At 38.3% G+C, this 18300-nt stretch overlaps 3 protein-coding genes across 8 annotated transcripts in view; 2 read left to right on the top strand and 1 right to left on the bottom strand.

Moving 5' to 3' along the window:
• Positions 1 to 356: 356 nt before the first annotated feature.
• On the bottom strand, positions 357 to 17891 carry mcfd2 (multiple coagulation factor deficiency 2, ER cargo receptor complex subunit). Of its 4 annotated transcripts, none has more exons than XM_037781954.1 (4): positions 14417 to 14554; positions 12878 to 13060; positions 12589 to 12748; positions 357 to 531 (listed from the first exon to the last, which is right to left on the bottom strand). In XM_037781954.1, exons 2-4 carry the CDS (start codon positions 13057 to 13059, stop codon positions 463 to 465), a joined length of 411 nt encoding a protein of 136 aa, XP_037637882.1. In that variant the 5' UTR covers position 13060; positions 14417 to 14554; the 3' UTR covers positions 357 to 462. The 4 variants fall into 4 exon arrangements, with proteins under 4 accessions (XP_037637882.1, XP_037637880.1, XP_037637881.1 ...); XM_037781953.1 differs by lacking the exons at positions 357 to 531; positions 14417 to 14554 and adding exons at positions 10827 to 10964; positions 17753 to 17891; XM_037781951.1 differs by lacking the exon at positions 357 to 531 and adding an exon at positions 10827 to 10964 and having other exon boundaries at positions 14417 to 14553.
• Positions 6299 to 8647, top strand: prop1 (PROP paired-like homeobox 1). Its single transcript, XM_037781961.1, has 2 exons — positions 6299 to 6524; positions 7191 to 8647. The coding sequence occupies exons 1-2, from the start codon at positions 6339 to 6341 to the stop codon at positions 7560 to 7562; spliced, it is 558 nt and encodes a 185-aa protein (XP_037637889.1). The 5' UTR covers positions 6299 to 6338; the 3' UTR covers positions 7563 to 8647.
• Positions 15893 to 18300, top strand: part of ttc7a (tetratricopeptide repeat domain 7A) — a 61879-nt gene continuing 59471 nt past the window's right edge. For all 3 annotated transcript variants that reach the window (XM_037781948.1, XM_037781947.1, XM_037781946.1), the window contains exons 1-2: positions 15893 to 16069; positions 17756 to 17945. In XM_037781948.1, the coding sequence (XP_037637876.1) occupies positions 15908 to 16069; positions 17756 to 17945 (352 nt within the window). In that variant the 5' untranslated portion in view covers positions 15893 to 15907. The remainder of the gene's footprint in view (positions 16070 to 17755; positions 17946 to 18300) is intronic.

Genomic DNA, 18300 nt, shown 5'->3' with positions numbered 1-18300 from the left:
ACATGTGTGTGTGTATATATGTGTGACGCTTGAAACTGAGCACCCAGTGTAATATGACTTGCATGTTATTTTCTTACCAGTACATTGTGGGAGTGTGTAAGTGTGTGCGTACTGTATCAAGTTGTGTAGGCGTGTGTGAGGCAGAAAGTGAAACTGCGATGAAGAGAGATAAAAAAGTTATTCCCTCCAAAGTTATCTACAATATTTTTTCACTCTTGTGCAGATTCAATTACAATGTGCAAGAAGATATCAGCTCACAGCTTCAATCGGACATACCGGCTGCTGCATTGATCCAACCTGTGACCCTTAATGATCTCTGTAATGACATGGTTTCACTGTCAATGATCAAACCAAGATAAATTGCTGTATATTTATTGTACATTCCTATGAAAAGAAATCAGATCCACATACTGGAGTGATGCTTTAGCCTCCTTCCAGACATCTCTGCATCTCCTTCACCACTCACACAGCGTGCACACAGATGATCGATGTTTTACAGAAGATTCCAGGTCCTCTAACCTTCGCTGCAGCCTAATAATGAAAAGATGGAAAGACAAACTTATGTGAACAGAAAAGGGGCAGATGTTTATTATTATGCGCTGTTGGGTTGAGATGGTAGTATGTTTTCTGTGTTCTCATGTATAATGTGGTGCGATCAAACAAAAAGGACAGATAGAACAAGGTGTGTTAGCCTCCAAAGTGTGAACTTCTGTCTAACTGAAACAGACAAATCATTTCAAAAACATGCCAAAACATGTAATTCCTGATTATCTGCACCTGCTGTGTAACGCAGCATGACTGGGATAACTTTGAGTGACATCACTTCCTTTTGCAGTTAACAGCTCTCGAATGTTGGATCAACTACAGGTCTGCAGAACTAATGACAATTTCCATCAACCTCAAGGATACTTTCAAATTTCATGCATGTATACTATGTACAGTACGTGACGATTAACAGATAAAAAGTTTACTTTAAAAACGACAGCATGTTAGCCTGGCGATGCATTGAGCTTAAAGCACCTCTGTACCTATAAGTACAACCTCACAGAACCGCTAGCAGGGCTGACATCTCTCGCTCTGTCATCTCTCCATTAATGCATGTGTATAGGTACGGTTTGTGCATGTGTGTAAGTATTTCGGGCCTGTGTGTGTAATGTGTAAACTAATAACAGAGTGAAAAAATAGTATGTCTTCTTCTTCTTCTTTTTCTTCTTCTTCTGTGCCACCAAGGTTTTGCAGAAACAAACTTTATAGCACAACGAAAAATCCCTTTACGGCACTAAACACAAACTTATTTGACTCAGCCACCAATCCAATTTTTTTTTTTCAGTTCCACTACTGTAATGACAAATGTTCATCTTATGCTTTTAGCGCCTTCAACCAAATTCCTGTGGACCCACACATCTGGGAGGAGGAAGAAGAGGACATATGGTTAACATCCTCTTTGAGACAGGAAGTCTGGGGGTATCTGGCAAAATATGGTCTTGATTTTGAGATGTAAAAAGTCTATACATTGAACCAATCTAGTAGTTGTCGCTCATTTGTCCTCAAAGAAGTGCACAAAAATCTCTCAGTGAGGCGAGATAAGTTCACTTGTCTCAAAATCAACCTACTCCAAACATTTATACCAAACCTTTATACTTTATCGCGATTAATCCCACATTTCTTTATCTGTTCAAATGTACCTTAAAGGGAGATTTGTCAAGTATTTAATACTCTTATCAACATGGGAGTGGGAAAATATGCTGCTTTATGCAAACGTACGTATATATTTATCATTGGAAATGAATTAAAAACACAAAACAATGACAAATATTGTCCAGAAACCCTCACAGGTACTGCATTTAGCATAAAACAATATGCTCAAATCATAACATGGCAAACTCAAGCCACCAGCTGTCAGTGTGTCAGTGTGCTGACTTGACTATGACTTGCCCCAAACTGCATGTGATTATCATAAAGTGGGCATGTCTGTAAAGGGGAGACTCGTGGGTACCCATAGAACCCATTTTCATTCACACATCTTAAGGTCAGAGGTCAAGGGAACCCTTTGAAAATGGCCATGACAGTTTTTCCTCTCCTGGTAAATTACTTTTGCTATAGTATTTATTATTAGGGAGACAAACAGAAGAGGAGGTACAGACAGAAAGCTTTGCTGGGGGGGGTTTGCTGGGGCTGAGTTGTTGTCAGGGACAGGAAACATGTGAGCTGAATATGGGATTCGTAGAGGACTTGGCAGCACAAATACACACTCTCTCACACACACACGCGCACACACAGGAAAGATGGAGGCTTCCAGGACACACAGGACTTGGCCATCGCAGGCGACGTGTCACAGGGAATCAAATTAGAAGTTGCTGCACAAAAGCGGCCAGAACAAAGCCGGGGATTTTCTCATGCAAAATTCGTTCAATCTCGAGGATAATTTGTCAATTCAACCAGAGAATTAATATGTGAAAGACGCTCCTGCAGCTTCTCCAGCGGGTCGTTCAATCACTGCATTTCGTCTATTACACTTTCCTGGCTAGTGTCCTGAGCCGGGAGGGGGAGGGGGGGGTCACAATCCACTGTGACACATCTCCAGTCTGCGTTTGAACTTGTGATTTACTGGTTCCTGGGAGTGAGTCACATGGATCCCTCAGGCTCAAATGGCATATGATACGACAGACATGTCACACAAGAAGGAGAGGGGCTACTCAGAATCAAACACACACTACTATTAGAAATTAGATCAAATTAGAAATCTGATCTAGTAACAAGCCTCCTTGGCCCAACACGCTTTAGTAGAGTACACATTACTGCCACTATATGGATATAAATAGGCTATATATACACACACATAAGCAAATAGCATTGTTCAATAAATATAGGCCACGATGAATTACTGGCTTGTTTGAGCCCTGATAAAAAGCCAGCTGCTGCTCGCCAACATTATGAGATGCTTTCCTCGCTGTCCTGTCATGACTCATGATTGCTGAGTGGGACATTAGTGGGTCTCTTCCTAGTATCCAGCGCAGTGTGAGCGGGCCATACCTCTCTGCATTGGCTCTGGACTGAGTTCAGCATCATGGGAAGCGCTGATAGGCAGCCGGGGTCCCGAGAGGTCACGCAGGAGTTCAGCTGAGTTAAGCCGGCCGACAGGGTGCCCTGTCAGTCAATGCAAAGGGAACCAAACACAGGGACTGACCTGAGAGGGGTTGTGTTTGTGGAAGACCGGGAAGTGTAGACTGGGTGGTCTCCACACTCACTCACCCCAGGGTGTCAAAATATAGACAGATGAGGATTCTGCCTTTTGCCTGTGCAAGGTTATGTCATTCAGTTTATGTCTGACTGAGATAACAGAGCCACCTGGTGGTCACATGGGCAGCTGCATCTCACCAGAAACAATCCATGAAGTGAACAAACATATAACAGCTAGGACTGTCAATTCATTAAAATATTTAATGTTGATTATCGCATGATTGTCCATAGTTAATCGTGATTAAGCACAAATTAATCGCACATTTTTTTATCTGTTCAAAATGTTCCTTAAAGGGAGATTTGTCAAGTATTTAATACTCTTATCAACATAGGAGTGGGCAAATATGCTGCTTTATGCAAATGTATGTATACATTTATTATTGGATATTAATTAACAACACAAAACAATGATAAATATAAATATATAAAATAACTAACCCCCCACCCCCTGCAAAACAAACTAACAAACACAAAGACACAGTTTTCATGTTAAATTGCAAAATAAGTACTTAGTACAATTTAATTATTGGCTGATGAACCCAAACAGCAGAATTGAAAAACAAAAAATGAAGTAACCAGCTTCATTGAGGTCAATATTATCCATTTTATATGGAAAATGGATAAAACAAAGATCCTGGGCAAACTTAGATATCTGAAACATTCTAATAAAGTCCCTCGAAGTCAAAGACCAACGTTTTTTTTGTCACATTGTCCTGATGTTGAACAATCTTACATGCAGACTTAGAAGAAGCGGACGGTGACGTTTACACCAGCAGGAGCAGAAACTAAACCAGTATGGATGAATAGTGAAGTTTGCAGCATCAGCACCCGCCAATGTTTTATTAACTTGTCCAGACAGACAGTGGTGGAATGTAACTAAGTACATTTACTCAAGTACTGTACTTAAGTACAATTTTGAGGTACTTGTACTTTACTTGAGTATTACATTGAGATTGAAAATCTCTTTTCCAAGAGTGTCCTGGCCAAGATTGCAGACATAAAACAAATATAACAATTTAAAACAAAGACAAAGAGCAAATTACAGAATCATAAGGTATTTGATAACTTTAGTTACTAGTTATTTTTGAGATTTAGATTCATAATAGAAAATACAAATAAACTAATAAATGATGATGTATTATTACCCAGCAGTACAGTAATCAAAATTAGCTCCACCTTTACCAGCTGCAACATTAAAGCGAACACATTAATGCATCAATAATTATAATCCAGTAATATAATATATATTATTCTGAAATGAGCCATTCTGTATAATGAGTATTTTTACTTTTGGTACTATTTTGATGCTAATACTTTTGTACTTTTACTTTTTATGTACTTTAACATGTATTTCTACATGTATTGGTACTTTTACTTAAGTAAAATATCTGAGTACTTCTTCCACCACTGCAGATAGATGTATTTCTATGCATATAGCACCAGCATAGTCTGAATGTCCTTATTAGTGTCTTTTCTTAAAAAGAAATTCTGCAAATTGTAGGAAATGTAGGAAGTCCCAGTAACACCCCACTGTGGTTTCTGACGCAGACACTCACACAGGTAAAGGTCTTCACACAGGTAAAGGTAAAGCAGGTGGGTGGGACATGGGCATGACTTTATGGTGAGTAGTGTCTGTGTGGAGGATCACACGCTGCAGTGATGGCCCAGGTAAAGGTAGCAGGAGACGCAGCGAGGAGCCACCAGGACTGTGCAGAGGTTTACTCTGACATGGCTACTGTCAGCTCTAGTGCAGGTGAGTCAAAAAAAAAACACTTTATATAAAAATTATATTAGTGTGTTTATTATTATTATTATCAGTCCATCATGTCTTCCATCAATGATGGTGCTTCCTCTGCAACGCGGCAACAGAGAGCAATAAAATGTTTCTTTTTTGCCATATTTTGCACGTTTTCTGTAATATTTCTTATTAATTCTTTAATTTAATTTGAATTCTCTCAGTTAATGAGAGTTATAATGTTGCATGATGGTCTAAAAGATGCTTACGAGGGAGTTTAGAGCTGTGGTTCTCAACCTTTTTTTGTGTCAAGGACCCCTAAATTGATTTGATTTGATTCATTTGATAAGTTTTCACTTCAGGGACCTCCATCTGAAAATATTTTGGTAGTTAGATATGATTAAGACCAGAATTATATAGCTGTCAACTACAGTTGAGGAGATAAACATGGAGGAAATGAAATCTATGATCAGAATAGTCACTCTTACTCACATCGGGCTCACTTCTACACTGAATTAAATAGTGAAAATAAACTATTCATCATTTTTCTGAGGGACCCCTGGAACTCCCTCAAGGACCCCTGGGGGTCCCCGGACCACTGATTGAGTACCACTGATTTAGAGGACTTTAAAACTTGGAATTTCTTTTACATTTAGAAATTGTTCAATTCAACAATGTCAGTTTTGACATTGAATACCAGCACAAAATGTTGTTTTGATGCTGCTTTAAAATCAAACTTTTCGCTCTTAAAATACTTTAATTCCTGTTGGTCAGATCCTGATAGTGTAGTAGTTGCCAAGTTGCCAATATGCAATATAAAGTGTTTAATTTGATAACAGTATTAGTATAGTTTTGTAATACGTTATCCAATTAAACTGTATGAATATGTAACCAGATTTGGTACAAAACAATTAAGAGAATGAAAATCTTTGTGAGTAAGATTACGAGTTTAATAGAAATCATCAAATCAGCCTCTTCTCTAACCCCCGTGATGTGAACAGACAAGGTCAGCTCAGCGCACCAATTTGTCAGATTAGTCACTTTGTGGTAATAATCCTCCAGTTTCTGGTATCTTTTTCTCACGAGCTCGTCTTTGGCAGCTAAAGCTCCGAGGCTCTCGGGTTGCCGGGTGGCAGTGGGAACCATAAAGTCAGTGTAATCCCTCTTTTTTGAGAGAGTCATCGGTGAAATGGGCCCTCACAAAGTTCAGGCCACTTTTTTTTGTATCACGCCAAGTAACTCAAGAAACAGGAGCTGGAGAAAAGTCTTTTCAGTGTCCACGTAAAGCCTCAAACTCTTTTTCTTCCTCCTGAAAACAGATATAGGGGCGTCGGTGAGGAAGGGGTCACTGTGCGAGACCTCCATGGGTGTCGGCCTCGGCAGGCGGAGCAGGGCCTATCCGTCCCCAGCCAGGAGGCGACACCGCACCACCTTCAGCCACAAGCAGCTGGAGCAGCTGGAAGTGGCCTTTGGACAGAACCAGTATCCGGACATCTACTACAGAGAGGAGCTGGCTCGCATCACCAAGCTCAACGAGGCTCGCATACAGGTGGGACATTATGATTCTCCCACAACTTACTGACAGTCTGATGATTTGCCAGCCTGTTCTCATTCCTAGGGCGTCAAATACAGATGCTTCGTCACGCCCCTCGCCGTCTGATACCGACGCACATGGCAAAAATTTAGTGTCTGTATGAGACGCACTGAGCTTTCAAGTAACTAGGATGTAAACCCATCTGCGTCAATATTAAACGCTCAGAGAAAGTGGTCTCTAATCTGTCCTCTAACATGTCTTTGTCTCTAACCTGTCCTTGGCTCTAACCTCTCCTCTAACATGTCTGTGTCTCTAACCTGTCCTTGTCTCTAACGAGTCCTTGTCTGTAACCTCTCCTCTAACATGTCCTTGTCTCTAACCTGTCCTCTAACATGTCCTTGTCTCTAACCTGTCCTCTAACATGTCCTTGTCTCTAACGAGTCCTTGTCTGTAACCTCTCCTCTAACATGTCCTTGTCTCTAACCTGTCCTCTAACATGTCCTTGTTTCTAACCTGTCCTCTAACATGTCCTTGTCTCTAACTTGTCCTCTAACATGTCCTTGTCTCTAACCTGTCCTTGTCTCTAACATGTCTTTGTCTCTAACATGTCCTTGTCTCTAACCTCTCCTCTAACATGTCCTTGTCTCTAACCTGTCCTCTAACCTGTCCTTCTCTCAACAGGTGTGGTTCCAGAACAGAAGAGCCAAACAGCGGAAGCAGGAGCGAGCCTCACAGAAAGCTCTCCCAGTGGGTGTTATGTCCGGCCACCGGGCGCTGCTGGGAGCGATGCACGTCCAGCCGTCCAGCATGTCTCGGCAGTACTACACCCAGCCTCTGGCTCACATCCCCCGCCTCCCCCCCATGCTGTCCTCTGGGGCTTACGCCCGCCACCCGGGCCCCGTGGGCCAGTTTCCCTGCCCTGGCGTCCCACCACAGCCAGCCGGTCAGCGGCAGCATGAGGACTGGTACGGCCCGCTGAGGACCAACCTCACCCCGCCCATGTTCTCAATGGCCTCCATGCAGCCGCTGGACCCGGCCTCGCACTGGAGCTAAGAAGTAACAGAGGCCAATTCAAAGAGTCAAATAGTACATTAAAATGATTCTTAATATCTATTCAGCTGCAGAACATTTTAGTGAGTTTTGAATCTGCACTCAAATGTTCAGTATTTCACAGGTGTTTAAATTGTTGCTGAATATCATTTCACAAGATCACAAATCTTATTGATTCTTATTCAAACCTCCACACATGTATTAAAATATACTTTAAGGGGAGACACTACAGGAAAATAGTGTAAAAATGTTTAACTAATAGATATCACCATGAACCATCCCCAGTTGATTACTCACATTAAGACAATTCTTTTTTGTATTACAATTTTTTTTTTAATTTTATGTTTAAATATGTAAATGAGGCATTATCTAGTGCTACATTTGGGTGAGTTTAGGAGAAATCTACAGATAAATAGACAAAGAAGTAAAATAAACGACTAAATGTGTGTTTTGAATGTTTTCTTTCCACTAGTCTGAAAGAAGATAAGTTATGGAGGCAAAATGGCACAAAATCTTAAAATTGACCAGTGTATGAAAAACAATGTTTTTGACTTAAATTGCCTTCAGTATCGTTCTCCTCAACATCCACTGTTAATACTAATAGTGAGAGCTCTGGGGGTCGGTGTTACACGTCAGTGGAACTATGCACACACATTTTCTTCACTGCAATTTAAAGCAAATGTTTTGTTTTTTATCTGCTGCATGTGTACTGTGCACCATCCTACATATTTAATGTTAATCTACACAATCTCTTTATCAATTTATAGTACTTACATGAAACGTGATTATCTAAAAACCTTTTTTAGTACATTATAAATAAAGATTTAAAATCTGTTTTCCCCAAATGCCTTTTAAACAGGATTTCATGAATGCAACACAATCCATTTAAAAAATACATCACAAGTCAAAGTCTGTAGATTACAGTTTTTAATATTTCACATTCCAGAGACAACACAGTTGCATCTGTTATGCTTTTTTTTTTTTTTTTTTTTAAATATAATCAACAACCTGAACTGATTGAAGGATCAATACTGGATGGCAAAAATATAGAATTCATCCATCCATCATACGCAGATGGATTCAACACACACACACACACACAGACCTGACATGTTTCATCTGTTTTAAAGGCAGCGAATGATTTGAAGCAAACATGTGTTGAGTTTATAACAAGTGCTTTTACTGGAAACCAACAAAGCTTTTTAAACAACTGCAGCAGCATCAACCAGTGTGCTTCAAGTCTAGCTTATACAGTGATAAAGAACCAGCAGCATGACGCTGCTTTTAGAGATGTTCCGATACCATTTTTTCCTTCCTGATACCTGAACATGTTAGTTATTATTTTTATTTAACAGCTGTTTTCTACTGACCATGTATGGATAGTGGACGGTATAGTTGCCAGTGGCAGTCATGATACATCCAGGGCGACGGCACAGTGAGGGCTGCTGTTTTGGAGCGGCGAAGAAGATTTGATTTCCGGTTAAACAAGTTGATTTTTTTCTGGGTTAATAAATGATGGCATCGGATCAAGCCCCCAGGAAGAGCGCCGGGCTTTGATGTAAATTATCGTAGTGGCCAAACGGCGGTACTACAACTTCTGTGTCCGTCACGTGATGCTATTGGGCCCAAAAAGACTTTTTCCCATAGACTTAAATTGGGAAAGACACGTCCATAAATCAGCATACATTTTTTTTCTAGTTAAATCAACTTCCAAGTTTGCACACTTGAAAAGCCCTTATTTAAATCATTAGGTCCTAAAGGTTTACCTAAAGGTAAAATGCGTTAATAGCAGAATCCAGAGTTATTTTCCTTCCTCCATTCATGTGAATGAAGAAGTGGAGTAAAAGGAAATGCTACTGTGCCTGCTCTATGGCCCCAATGGATGCAGAAGATGCCGGATGATCTGGGTACTTTATCACTTGGCAGTCGAGCCATTTTTGGCTTAATGCACCACTGAGCAACTCTCAATACATCCATGTATCAGATCGGTGCATAGACTGGTGTACTCGCCAATACCCGACCCCGAATTTTGGGCAGTATCGGACACATTTCCGATACTGGTATCGGAACAACTCTAGCTGCTTTACATTCACTCTATGACGTTAGATTTATGTCAAGTAGCAGCTGGCTCACAGACTACAGTGAAGGTGATTGGCTCATATAATTGTGGTAAACTTCACGAAAACAACAGCAAATACAACCTCAGGAAGAAACTGATGTACCACTACTGTATGCTGCATGGAGTCTCCGCTGTAACATTCAATATTGTGTTGTTCTGCCTGTGACCTCAAAAATAAACTCATCAGTTCAGCAAGGTTTACTACTCTCTCTACACACACACACATACATACACACACACACACACACACACACACACACACACACACACACACACACACACACACACACACACACACACACACACACACACACACACACACACACACACACACACACACACACTACATCAGGCTACTGCACAATCTGAGCAAGTCAAGGCCACTTTGCCAAAGTCATGAGAACGACCCGTTCGCCTCATCCTCATCACAAATGAAATGGATTCACAGAAGGAATCATTTGGTCCACCACGTTGAGTATCACACAGCGACAGTGTGTTATTAATAATGAGTGTGTGTCTGCTTGAGTCCAGTGTGCACGCCGCACAGGGTGAAACCAGTTTCACATGGAAACTGTGGATGACATCCTGTTTAGATGCTCGTGGGCCACCAGAGTGAATGAAGTGTAGCACCACTAAAAGAAGAACTACAGAGCTCCTGTACATAGTAAAAGGGCCAATTCACCCAAAATTACAAAAAAAAACATACATTCTCACTGTGTTTCTTAGTGATATTTGGTAAACTGACCCTTTAAAATAAAAAAAGGCATGATTTCAAGGAACCTACAAAAGCAGAAGGTGTAGAAATGCCACTCCAAGTGTCAGCACACACCAGAGTCCAACTAAAAAACAGGCCGTTTTGTTTTCCTCCTGTTTTATTGCTTATTAAATTACTGATATAACCAGTTTTTCTGCTACCAGCTTGGACATCACATGAGAAAAAAGATGCATCACAAGCTTAGAAAGTACTAAAATTTCCCAAACTTCATAAATTCCCAGTAACCCTGATTGACCGCCTGCGAGAGAGAAAGCAAAGATTAAATTATGGTTTTCTAGACAGCTTGGCGGCTTCTCAGTTCACCTTCTCTTCTCTGCAGATTCCTTGTTGTTGTTGTTGTTGTTGTGGACATGACAGATGACAGTGCTTAGGTGACATCTTACTCCAGTGATTTGGCAAACTCTGCATAATCTATATAACCGTCATTGTTTTTGTCATCGTCCCTCAGAACGTCATCAATGAGAATGATAAGGTCCTCCTCTTTCATAGGCGTGCTGTTCTCTCCTCTCTCCTGAGGAACAAACAAGATAAAACTAGAATTACGGCCTTGTGCTTGTATGCCTCCGCCAACCAGTCAAGTTGCAAAATGTTTGTCCAAAATGTCATCACTTCTTCATTTTATCTTGTTAGACATTTGTGTGAAATTGTCATAATTAGCACATGAATTTTTTGAGTTATGGCCAAAAACACCAAAATAGAATCAGTTCATCCTCGAGTCCAAGTGGGCGTTTGTGCCAAATATGAAGAAACTCTTCAAGGCCTTCCTGAGATATCACGGGATTGGGACTGACTTGAGGTCACAGTGACATTTGACCACCAAAATCTAATCAGATCATCCTTGATTCCAAGTGGACGTTGGAAAAATTGCCAAATTTGAAGAAATTCCTTCAAGGTGTTTCCAAGATATTGTGTTCATGAGAATGGACCGCAGGGCCGGCTCTAGCCCTTTTGGTGCCCTAGGCGACATTCGGATTTGAAGCCCCCCCCTCTAGGGTTAGAGTTCACACCCTAACGCTCATCAGACATCACAATGGTTTTAAGACAAAAATTAAGATTTTCATTTACATAAATAACTGTATTATTATAATATAAATAAACAACTGGTCCCTGATATTGTTGGCTTAAAAGCGTTTAGTCAGTTTGACTACAACGAGAGTTACAGGGGTGAAAAGTGTATTTCTTTCTTTATATATTATTAAAGCACAAAATGGGGAAGGGCACCCACCGGTAATTATATTTTCCATTTATTTATTTTTTTCAGAGAGTGATAAGCGCCCCCCAGAAAGTGGCACTGTTTTTTTTTTTCTTTCACTTATTTTCTAACGAGGCACTGAGGCTTCGTGTTTTGATCTGACAAACACAGAGAAAGATATGGCGTCTGAACCAAAACATGCAAGAGTTGTGAACAAGCACTTGAACCCAAAAATGGCCTGCATTTTGAAATGTGTACAACCCCATGTCATTACTGCATGTTGCAGGGAGTTCACCGATGAGGTGTTTCTGTCAACTCACGAGTAATGTGTGTCAGGCCTTAAACAGCTGCTTAAAGGAAACAGTCTAAAAGTAAAGTTTCTACTGTAAATGAGTTAACAGCTTTAGTGCTTCCTTTTCAGTTTCCTAAATACATAAATAAATACATACAATTTCATAATTAAATATATTTTAAAATAAGTTTAAAATAAATGCAAATATAAATTAATTAAAAGTTAATAAAAATAAATGGGAATTTAATAGAAGAGTAGACAGATGGGAGAAGTAATACAAAGATAAATAAATAAGCAAATCAAAACAGAAATATCAATTTATGTCACATTTTATCAATTAATTTATGCCTACATTTATTTTTAATATAATTTTTGGTTCATTTAATGGCATATTTATTTATTTAGTTATTCATCGAGTCATTTATTTATTTTTTGATTTTGTCAGTTTCCGTCCTCCATAAAACATGCCCACTCTTAATGAATGTCGTACTGCTGTCATTAAATTTTCCTTTGGGGTGTAGAAAGGTGTTTAGGAAACAATGTGATGCAATGTGGATCCAGCAAGTATTTGAAAAGGTATCTTGCTTCAGGCATTATGTTCACACCTAAGAGAACAAAAATAAATATATACACTCACACATATACACCTACCTCTCTGTGTACATGTGTGATCGCTGTGGCTAGCTCCAGCCCATCCAGCAGGTTGTTGCCATCGTAATCATGCATCTTGAAATAGTGCAGCTGGAGCTCCTGTGGTGACATTTCTTTCTCTGGCTGGTCTATCACTCCCTCTAAATGCTCCATGATGTGGCTGGAAAACACAAGATAAGTCAGATTACGCAAAGTGTGTTCAAAGTTCACCATTCTGTGCAAATAAGTCCTGAATCGTGCATCTACAGTACTGGCAGCGAACATGTTTGAATGTGGAGATATCACTCACTCTTTGTCCTGGATCATGTTTTTGTCCAGGCGACCGTGACCGTGGCCGGATACCTGAGCTGCACTGGCTACGACCGGCGGGTGCTGCTGTGGATCCACCTGAGAGTGAACACTCAGCAGACAGCAGGACAGGAGGACGAGGAGCAGACCCCCACACTGCACACTAAACCTGCCACTCCTCATTCTGCAGGGCAGACACACAGACAGACACACAGACAGGCAAAGAGACAGACAGCAAGTTAATTTAGAGACACCTGTGCTGTATTCCATAAATCTAGGGTGGATATCATATTTTACATATATTTTTTATATACACTATATTTACATATTTGTTTCTATTTTTCATCATTCTGTAATCAGTTTTCCCTCACATGTTTCATTCATTTATATCACAGTGTTTCAACTAGATAAACAGCATTTAAAATCATCTTGCTGTTTCCCCTTTTAACATCATGTTAGACCTACTTTTTTTCTTATACTTTATTTAGAAAGTTCAAAACAGTAGTTACATAAAGTAGGCTATATGTTCAGATTTTTCATTAAAAAAAATAATCAGTATATATATATATATATTTCAGAGTACAATAATAATATAAAAATAAAATAAAGTAGGCTACATGTTTAGATTTTTATTTACAAAAAATGCAGTAAATATATTTCAAAGAAAAAATAATAATATAAAAATTACATAAAGTAGGCTACATGTTCAGATTTTTCATTACAAAAAAATCAGTAAATTTATTTCACAGTAAAAAATAATATAAAAAATAAAGTAGGCTAAATGTTCAGATTTTTCTTTACAAAAAAAGCAGTAAATATATTTCATAGTACAAAAATAATATAAAAATAATATAAAAATGACATAAAGTAGGCTACATGAAATAAAGTAGGCTACATGACATAAAGTAGGCTACATGTTTAGATTCTTCATTACAAAAACATCTTTAAATATTTTTCACAGTACAAAAATAATATAAAAAATAAAATTAATTATACAACAAATAAAAGGTAAGTAAAGGAAAAGAGGTTGAAAACAAAAAAACAAAAAAAACTGGGTCTGTTAAACAATTGGAATAAATTTTAAATGTCTAAATAATAATAGTTTTTGCCAATTTTGTATGAGTTATGCTTTCAAATAAAGTCAAATAAAATAAGTATCTTTAAAAGTGTAAAGGAATTAAGTAAAGAGTAAAGTAGGTAGGCTACATTCAGCCATATGTTAACGTTGTTAAGAGGTAAAGAGACTTTAATGTGATATTTAACTGCTCTGTAAATGTAAATAGAACATGGAACTACATACTGTATGAACCGCGACGTCACATAACTACCATTACCTTAGTAACAGAGAAGTTAACGGTCACATTAACGTTACCTTAGTAACAGAGAAGTTAACGGTCACATTAAATGCTGTCTGTGATAAGATGTGTTAGCATGAAGCTTCATTTCAGGGCTTCGTTATTATACAATAACCTGTTTAACGCATAAACCATACAATACTTTCAATTATATAACGACTTAAAAGCTCATTTTTAATACATACCTGAAAGATTAATGTATATCTTCAACTACACTCCGCGGTACAGTTATTGTTGTTTTAGTCGTTGACTGGCATCAATGAGCCTTTGAGGACCTAGGGGGTTTCCGTAGCTCCGCTTGGACACGACAGCTCATTCTGATTGGTCGACGTGATCATAGCTCATTCTGATTGGTTGACGCGATCGGAGAGTAAACAACTGCAGCGAGAGGATTCACTGCACCAACATCCCAAAACATCCATATCCACTGAAATATTGCTAGACAGACTACATTGTTATAAACTTCTTTTTGGTAAGGGTTACCAAAGTCTAAGTATACTTGCAGTATAAAAAACTATTAAACAGAGTACTTTAAAGTGTACTTTCATAAACTAAAGAGTGGGCCACAAGTATACAACTATTAAACTAACAGTATACCATACCACTTGTAGTGTAGTTCATAGTATAGTTGCAGTACAAAATACAACTTAGATGTAAACTAATTGTGTACTCAAAGTGTACTGTTCTTACACTTAAAGTACACTTAAAAGTACACTTTTATAAACTAAAAAGTGGACCAATTTAATCTCAAGAAGTATTGAATTAGTACACTTACAAGTATACCACTAGTACATTGATATTAGTTTACTTACTACATAAAGTATACTTCGGGGAAATATACTTGAACTTTACTTAAGTACTAAATAAACTTAAAGTATACTATTTTTTCGTAAGGGAAGTTGTTCAAATTCCACTTGTTTTTAGAAACATTTTCAGGAAGTTGTTTTCAGAGTAAGTGTCTCTTAGTTATAAGAAAAACCTTAAAGACTTTAAAGATTATTTTAGTTGATTTACAGGGGATTTACAGGCCAATTGCAGATTTGTTCAACTGATTTGTAAAAAATTTGATTTTAAACAACAATAACTTTTTATTCTCGTAATATTACTTTTTTTCTCATAAAGCTATGACTTTATTTTCGTAACATTACGACTTTTTTCTCGTAAAATTATGACTTTATTCTCGTAATGTTACGACTTTTTTCCCGTAAAGTTATGACTTTATTTTCGTAATATTAAGACTTTTTTTCCCATAAAGTTATGACTTTATTTTCGTAATATTACGACTTTTTTCTCGTAAAGTTATGACTTTATTCTCGTAATATTACGACTTTTTTCTCGTAAAGTTATGACTTTATTCTCGTAATGTTACGACTTTTTTCCCGTAAAGTTATGACTTTATTTTCGTAATATTACGACTTTTTTCTCGTAAAGTTATGACTTTATTCTCGTAATATTACGACTTTTTTTCTCATAAAGTTATGACTTTATTCTCGTAATGTTACGACTTTTTTTCTCGAAATCTCAGATTTTTTCCCCTCAATGTGGCTCCGTCGTAGAACTCTCACGTTGTAATTTGTGAGTACTAACACACTGGCACTTTCCAGGTGACAAACAAAGTATTTTACGACGTGACTTATCTTGACAGAGAAAGAAGCCTTTGTTGAGGTGACTCTGTCATGACGTCAGGCAGTCGCTCAGCTGTCAGATCTACAGACAGCAGCACGTTGTGTTTACTGAGTTTACTGAGAGGAAGGAGAGGAGCGTCTATTTGTGTCAACCAAATGTCAAGTTTCCAGAGAGAAAATGAAGCTGCTAAATCCCTGTTCAGGAGATTTGAGGTTTTTTTAAATGTCATAAAGTAGCTGATAGAGACCCTCAGTAGTCAGTGACCCCTCGTGTTCCCTTATGTTTACACCCTGTGCTGTGGATGTTAGGACAATATTCAACTGCTGGTGGATTCATGTGAATTTTTATCCTTTATCCCTCAACATGTTCACAGCTTTTCCCCCCTTTTAATGTGCAAAAATGAGTTGTCTCTGTTTGCACAACCTTGATAAGTGCAATTACATGTCACAGTGCAGTGCAATAGCTGACAGCTGTATTGTTTTGTAACCGAGCCAGGAGGTTATAGCAGCAACCAGCCTGCCAATGCTGCTGCAGATCAGGGAGGCAATAAGCCAAGCAATTACAAATTGATTTTTCCAATGAACTCATTTATGAAATGAACACTATTTAAAGATAAACAGCACCATATATATGCATGCATGCATCCTAGTCTCTTCTGGGTTTCCACTCTTTGCTGCAGAAGAGTCATCATATAAGCTCTACTTGATCCAGTTAAAGTGTTAACTTTAGAGAAGAGATTAAGGACGTGGCTTGTTTAGAGGACTTCCCTTTTGAACACCAGCTACAGATCAAGCCCTCTCAAAATGCCACATACATTTCAAGAAATAAACCTTTACTGAGAGGAGTCACTAATGCATTGCCAAATGCTAGGCAAGATGATTTATGCATAATAGAAGGTATTGTAATAAGTATGTAAAGTGCTGCAATATGAAAACGTTTTTGAATATTGCAGAGATTTCTTTGTTAAATGAAGACCAATGCCTACTATGTTTTTGCAAATGCATTAATTAGTTCCTATAATAACAATAACATCCTAACAATTAAACTTATTCTTATAAAACAAATGCAAAACAAATACAAAGCATAATATCATACAAAACACATTAAAATCAAGTGTTTGAAGCCAACGTTAAAGTGAAAATATTCAGAAACACAGACAGCTCCCAATTGACTCTGCTTCTAGGTCTTTCATTCATGTTTTAAATTCATCAAAAGTAATCAGATTTCCCAGTTTCAACTTAGTTTGCAGTGTATTCCAGGAAAAGGGAGCAGAATAGCTAAAAGTATGCTGCAAGATGACTGAAGAATTATGGAAAAAGTTTTTGAATATTGCAGAGATTTATTTGTTAAATGAAGACCAATACCTACAAATTAATTAATTAGTTCCTATAATAAAAATAACCTAACAATTAAACATATTCCCACATTTGTGCCTGTAGCAACCCACACTACTCCTCCTCCTCCTCATCCTCCTCCTTTCTATTAGATTATGATTTATGCATAATAGTAGGTATTGTAATAAGTATGTAAAGTGCTGCAAGAAGAAGTATGGAAAAAGTTTTTGAATATTGCAGAGATTTCTTTGTTAAATTATTATTATTATATTATAATTATTATTTGTCATATGCATTTAAAAGTAAAGTGTACAGTGAAATGCAATGAAATACTTTTTACCCTGGCTCTCTCTCAACCCTTAAAATCTATAAATAGTACAGTTGATAAATACTACAATAAATAATAAAAGTTAATTATGAATTAGTTCCTATAATAACATCCTAACAATTAAACATATTCCCACATGTGTGCCTGTGGTAACCCACACCCCTCTCCTCCTCTTCCTCCTCCTCCTCCTCCTCCTGCTCTGCACTCAAAGATTACACATTTATTTCTCCTACCAGTCCGCAGTTACTCCCATCGTGTCCGGTGAGTTCAGTCACCACCACCGGGACCGAGCAGCCATGGCCTCCCGGGTGTCCTTCACTCAGGTCCGGCTGGAAGCGGAGCTGGAGCGCTACCGGGCCGAGTGCCAGTGGGACAAGATGCCGATGATCATCGACCAGATGAAGGTGGCGAGGATCCACGAGGACGGTGAGTGGACTGCTGCAGACACACACACACACACACACACACACCTGGAGGGTTTGAAGTTCAGGTGTCGCTCCCTGGCTGTTTCTACTACTCCCTGATCTGCACACTGCAAAAAATAACTACAGAGGAAAAGTCATATAGGATGTCATGATCAGGTTGGGTATGATAAGTGATTAGTGCCAACCCTTCAAGTTTATTTTATGAAGTAAAGTAAAGTTCAAGTATATATTTACCAAGTATACTTTAAGTATAATAATATCAATGTACCAGTAGTACCATTTTAATACTTTTCGGCACAAAATTGGCCCACTTTTTAAAGATGAAATACAAATATAAGCCAAGTATACTTAGACTT

Source organism: Sebastes umbrosus, chromosome 10, assembly GCF_015220745.1.
Source record: "Sebastes umbrosus isolate fSebUmb1 chromosome 10, fSebUmb1.pri, whole genome shotgun sequence".
NCBI classification, from domain to species: Eukaryota; Metazoa; Chordata; class Actinopteri; order Perciformes; family Sebastidae; genus Sebastes; species Sebastes umbrosus.
Note: the sequence above shows the minus strand (reverse complement) of the source record. Positions and strands in the feature narration are given on the sequence as shown.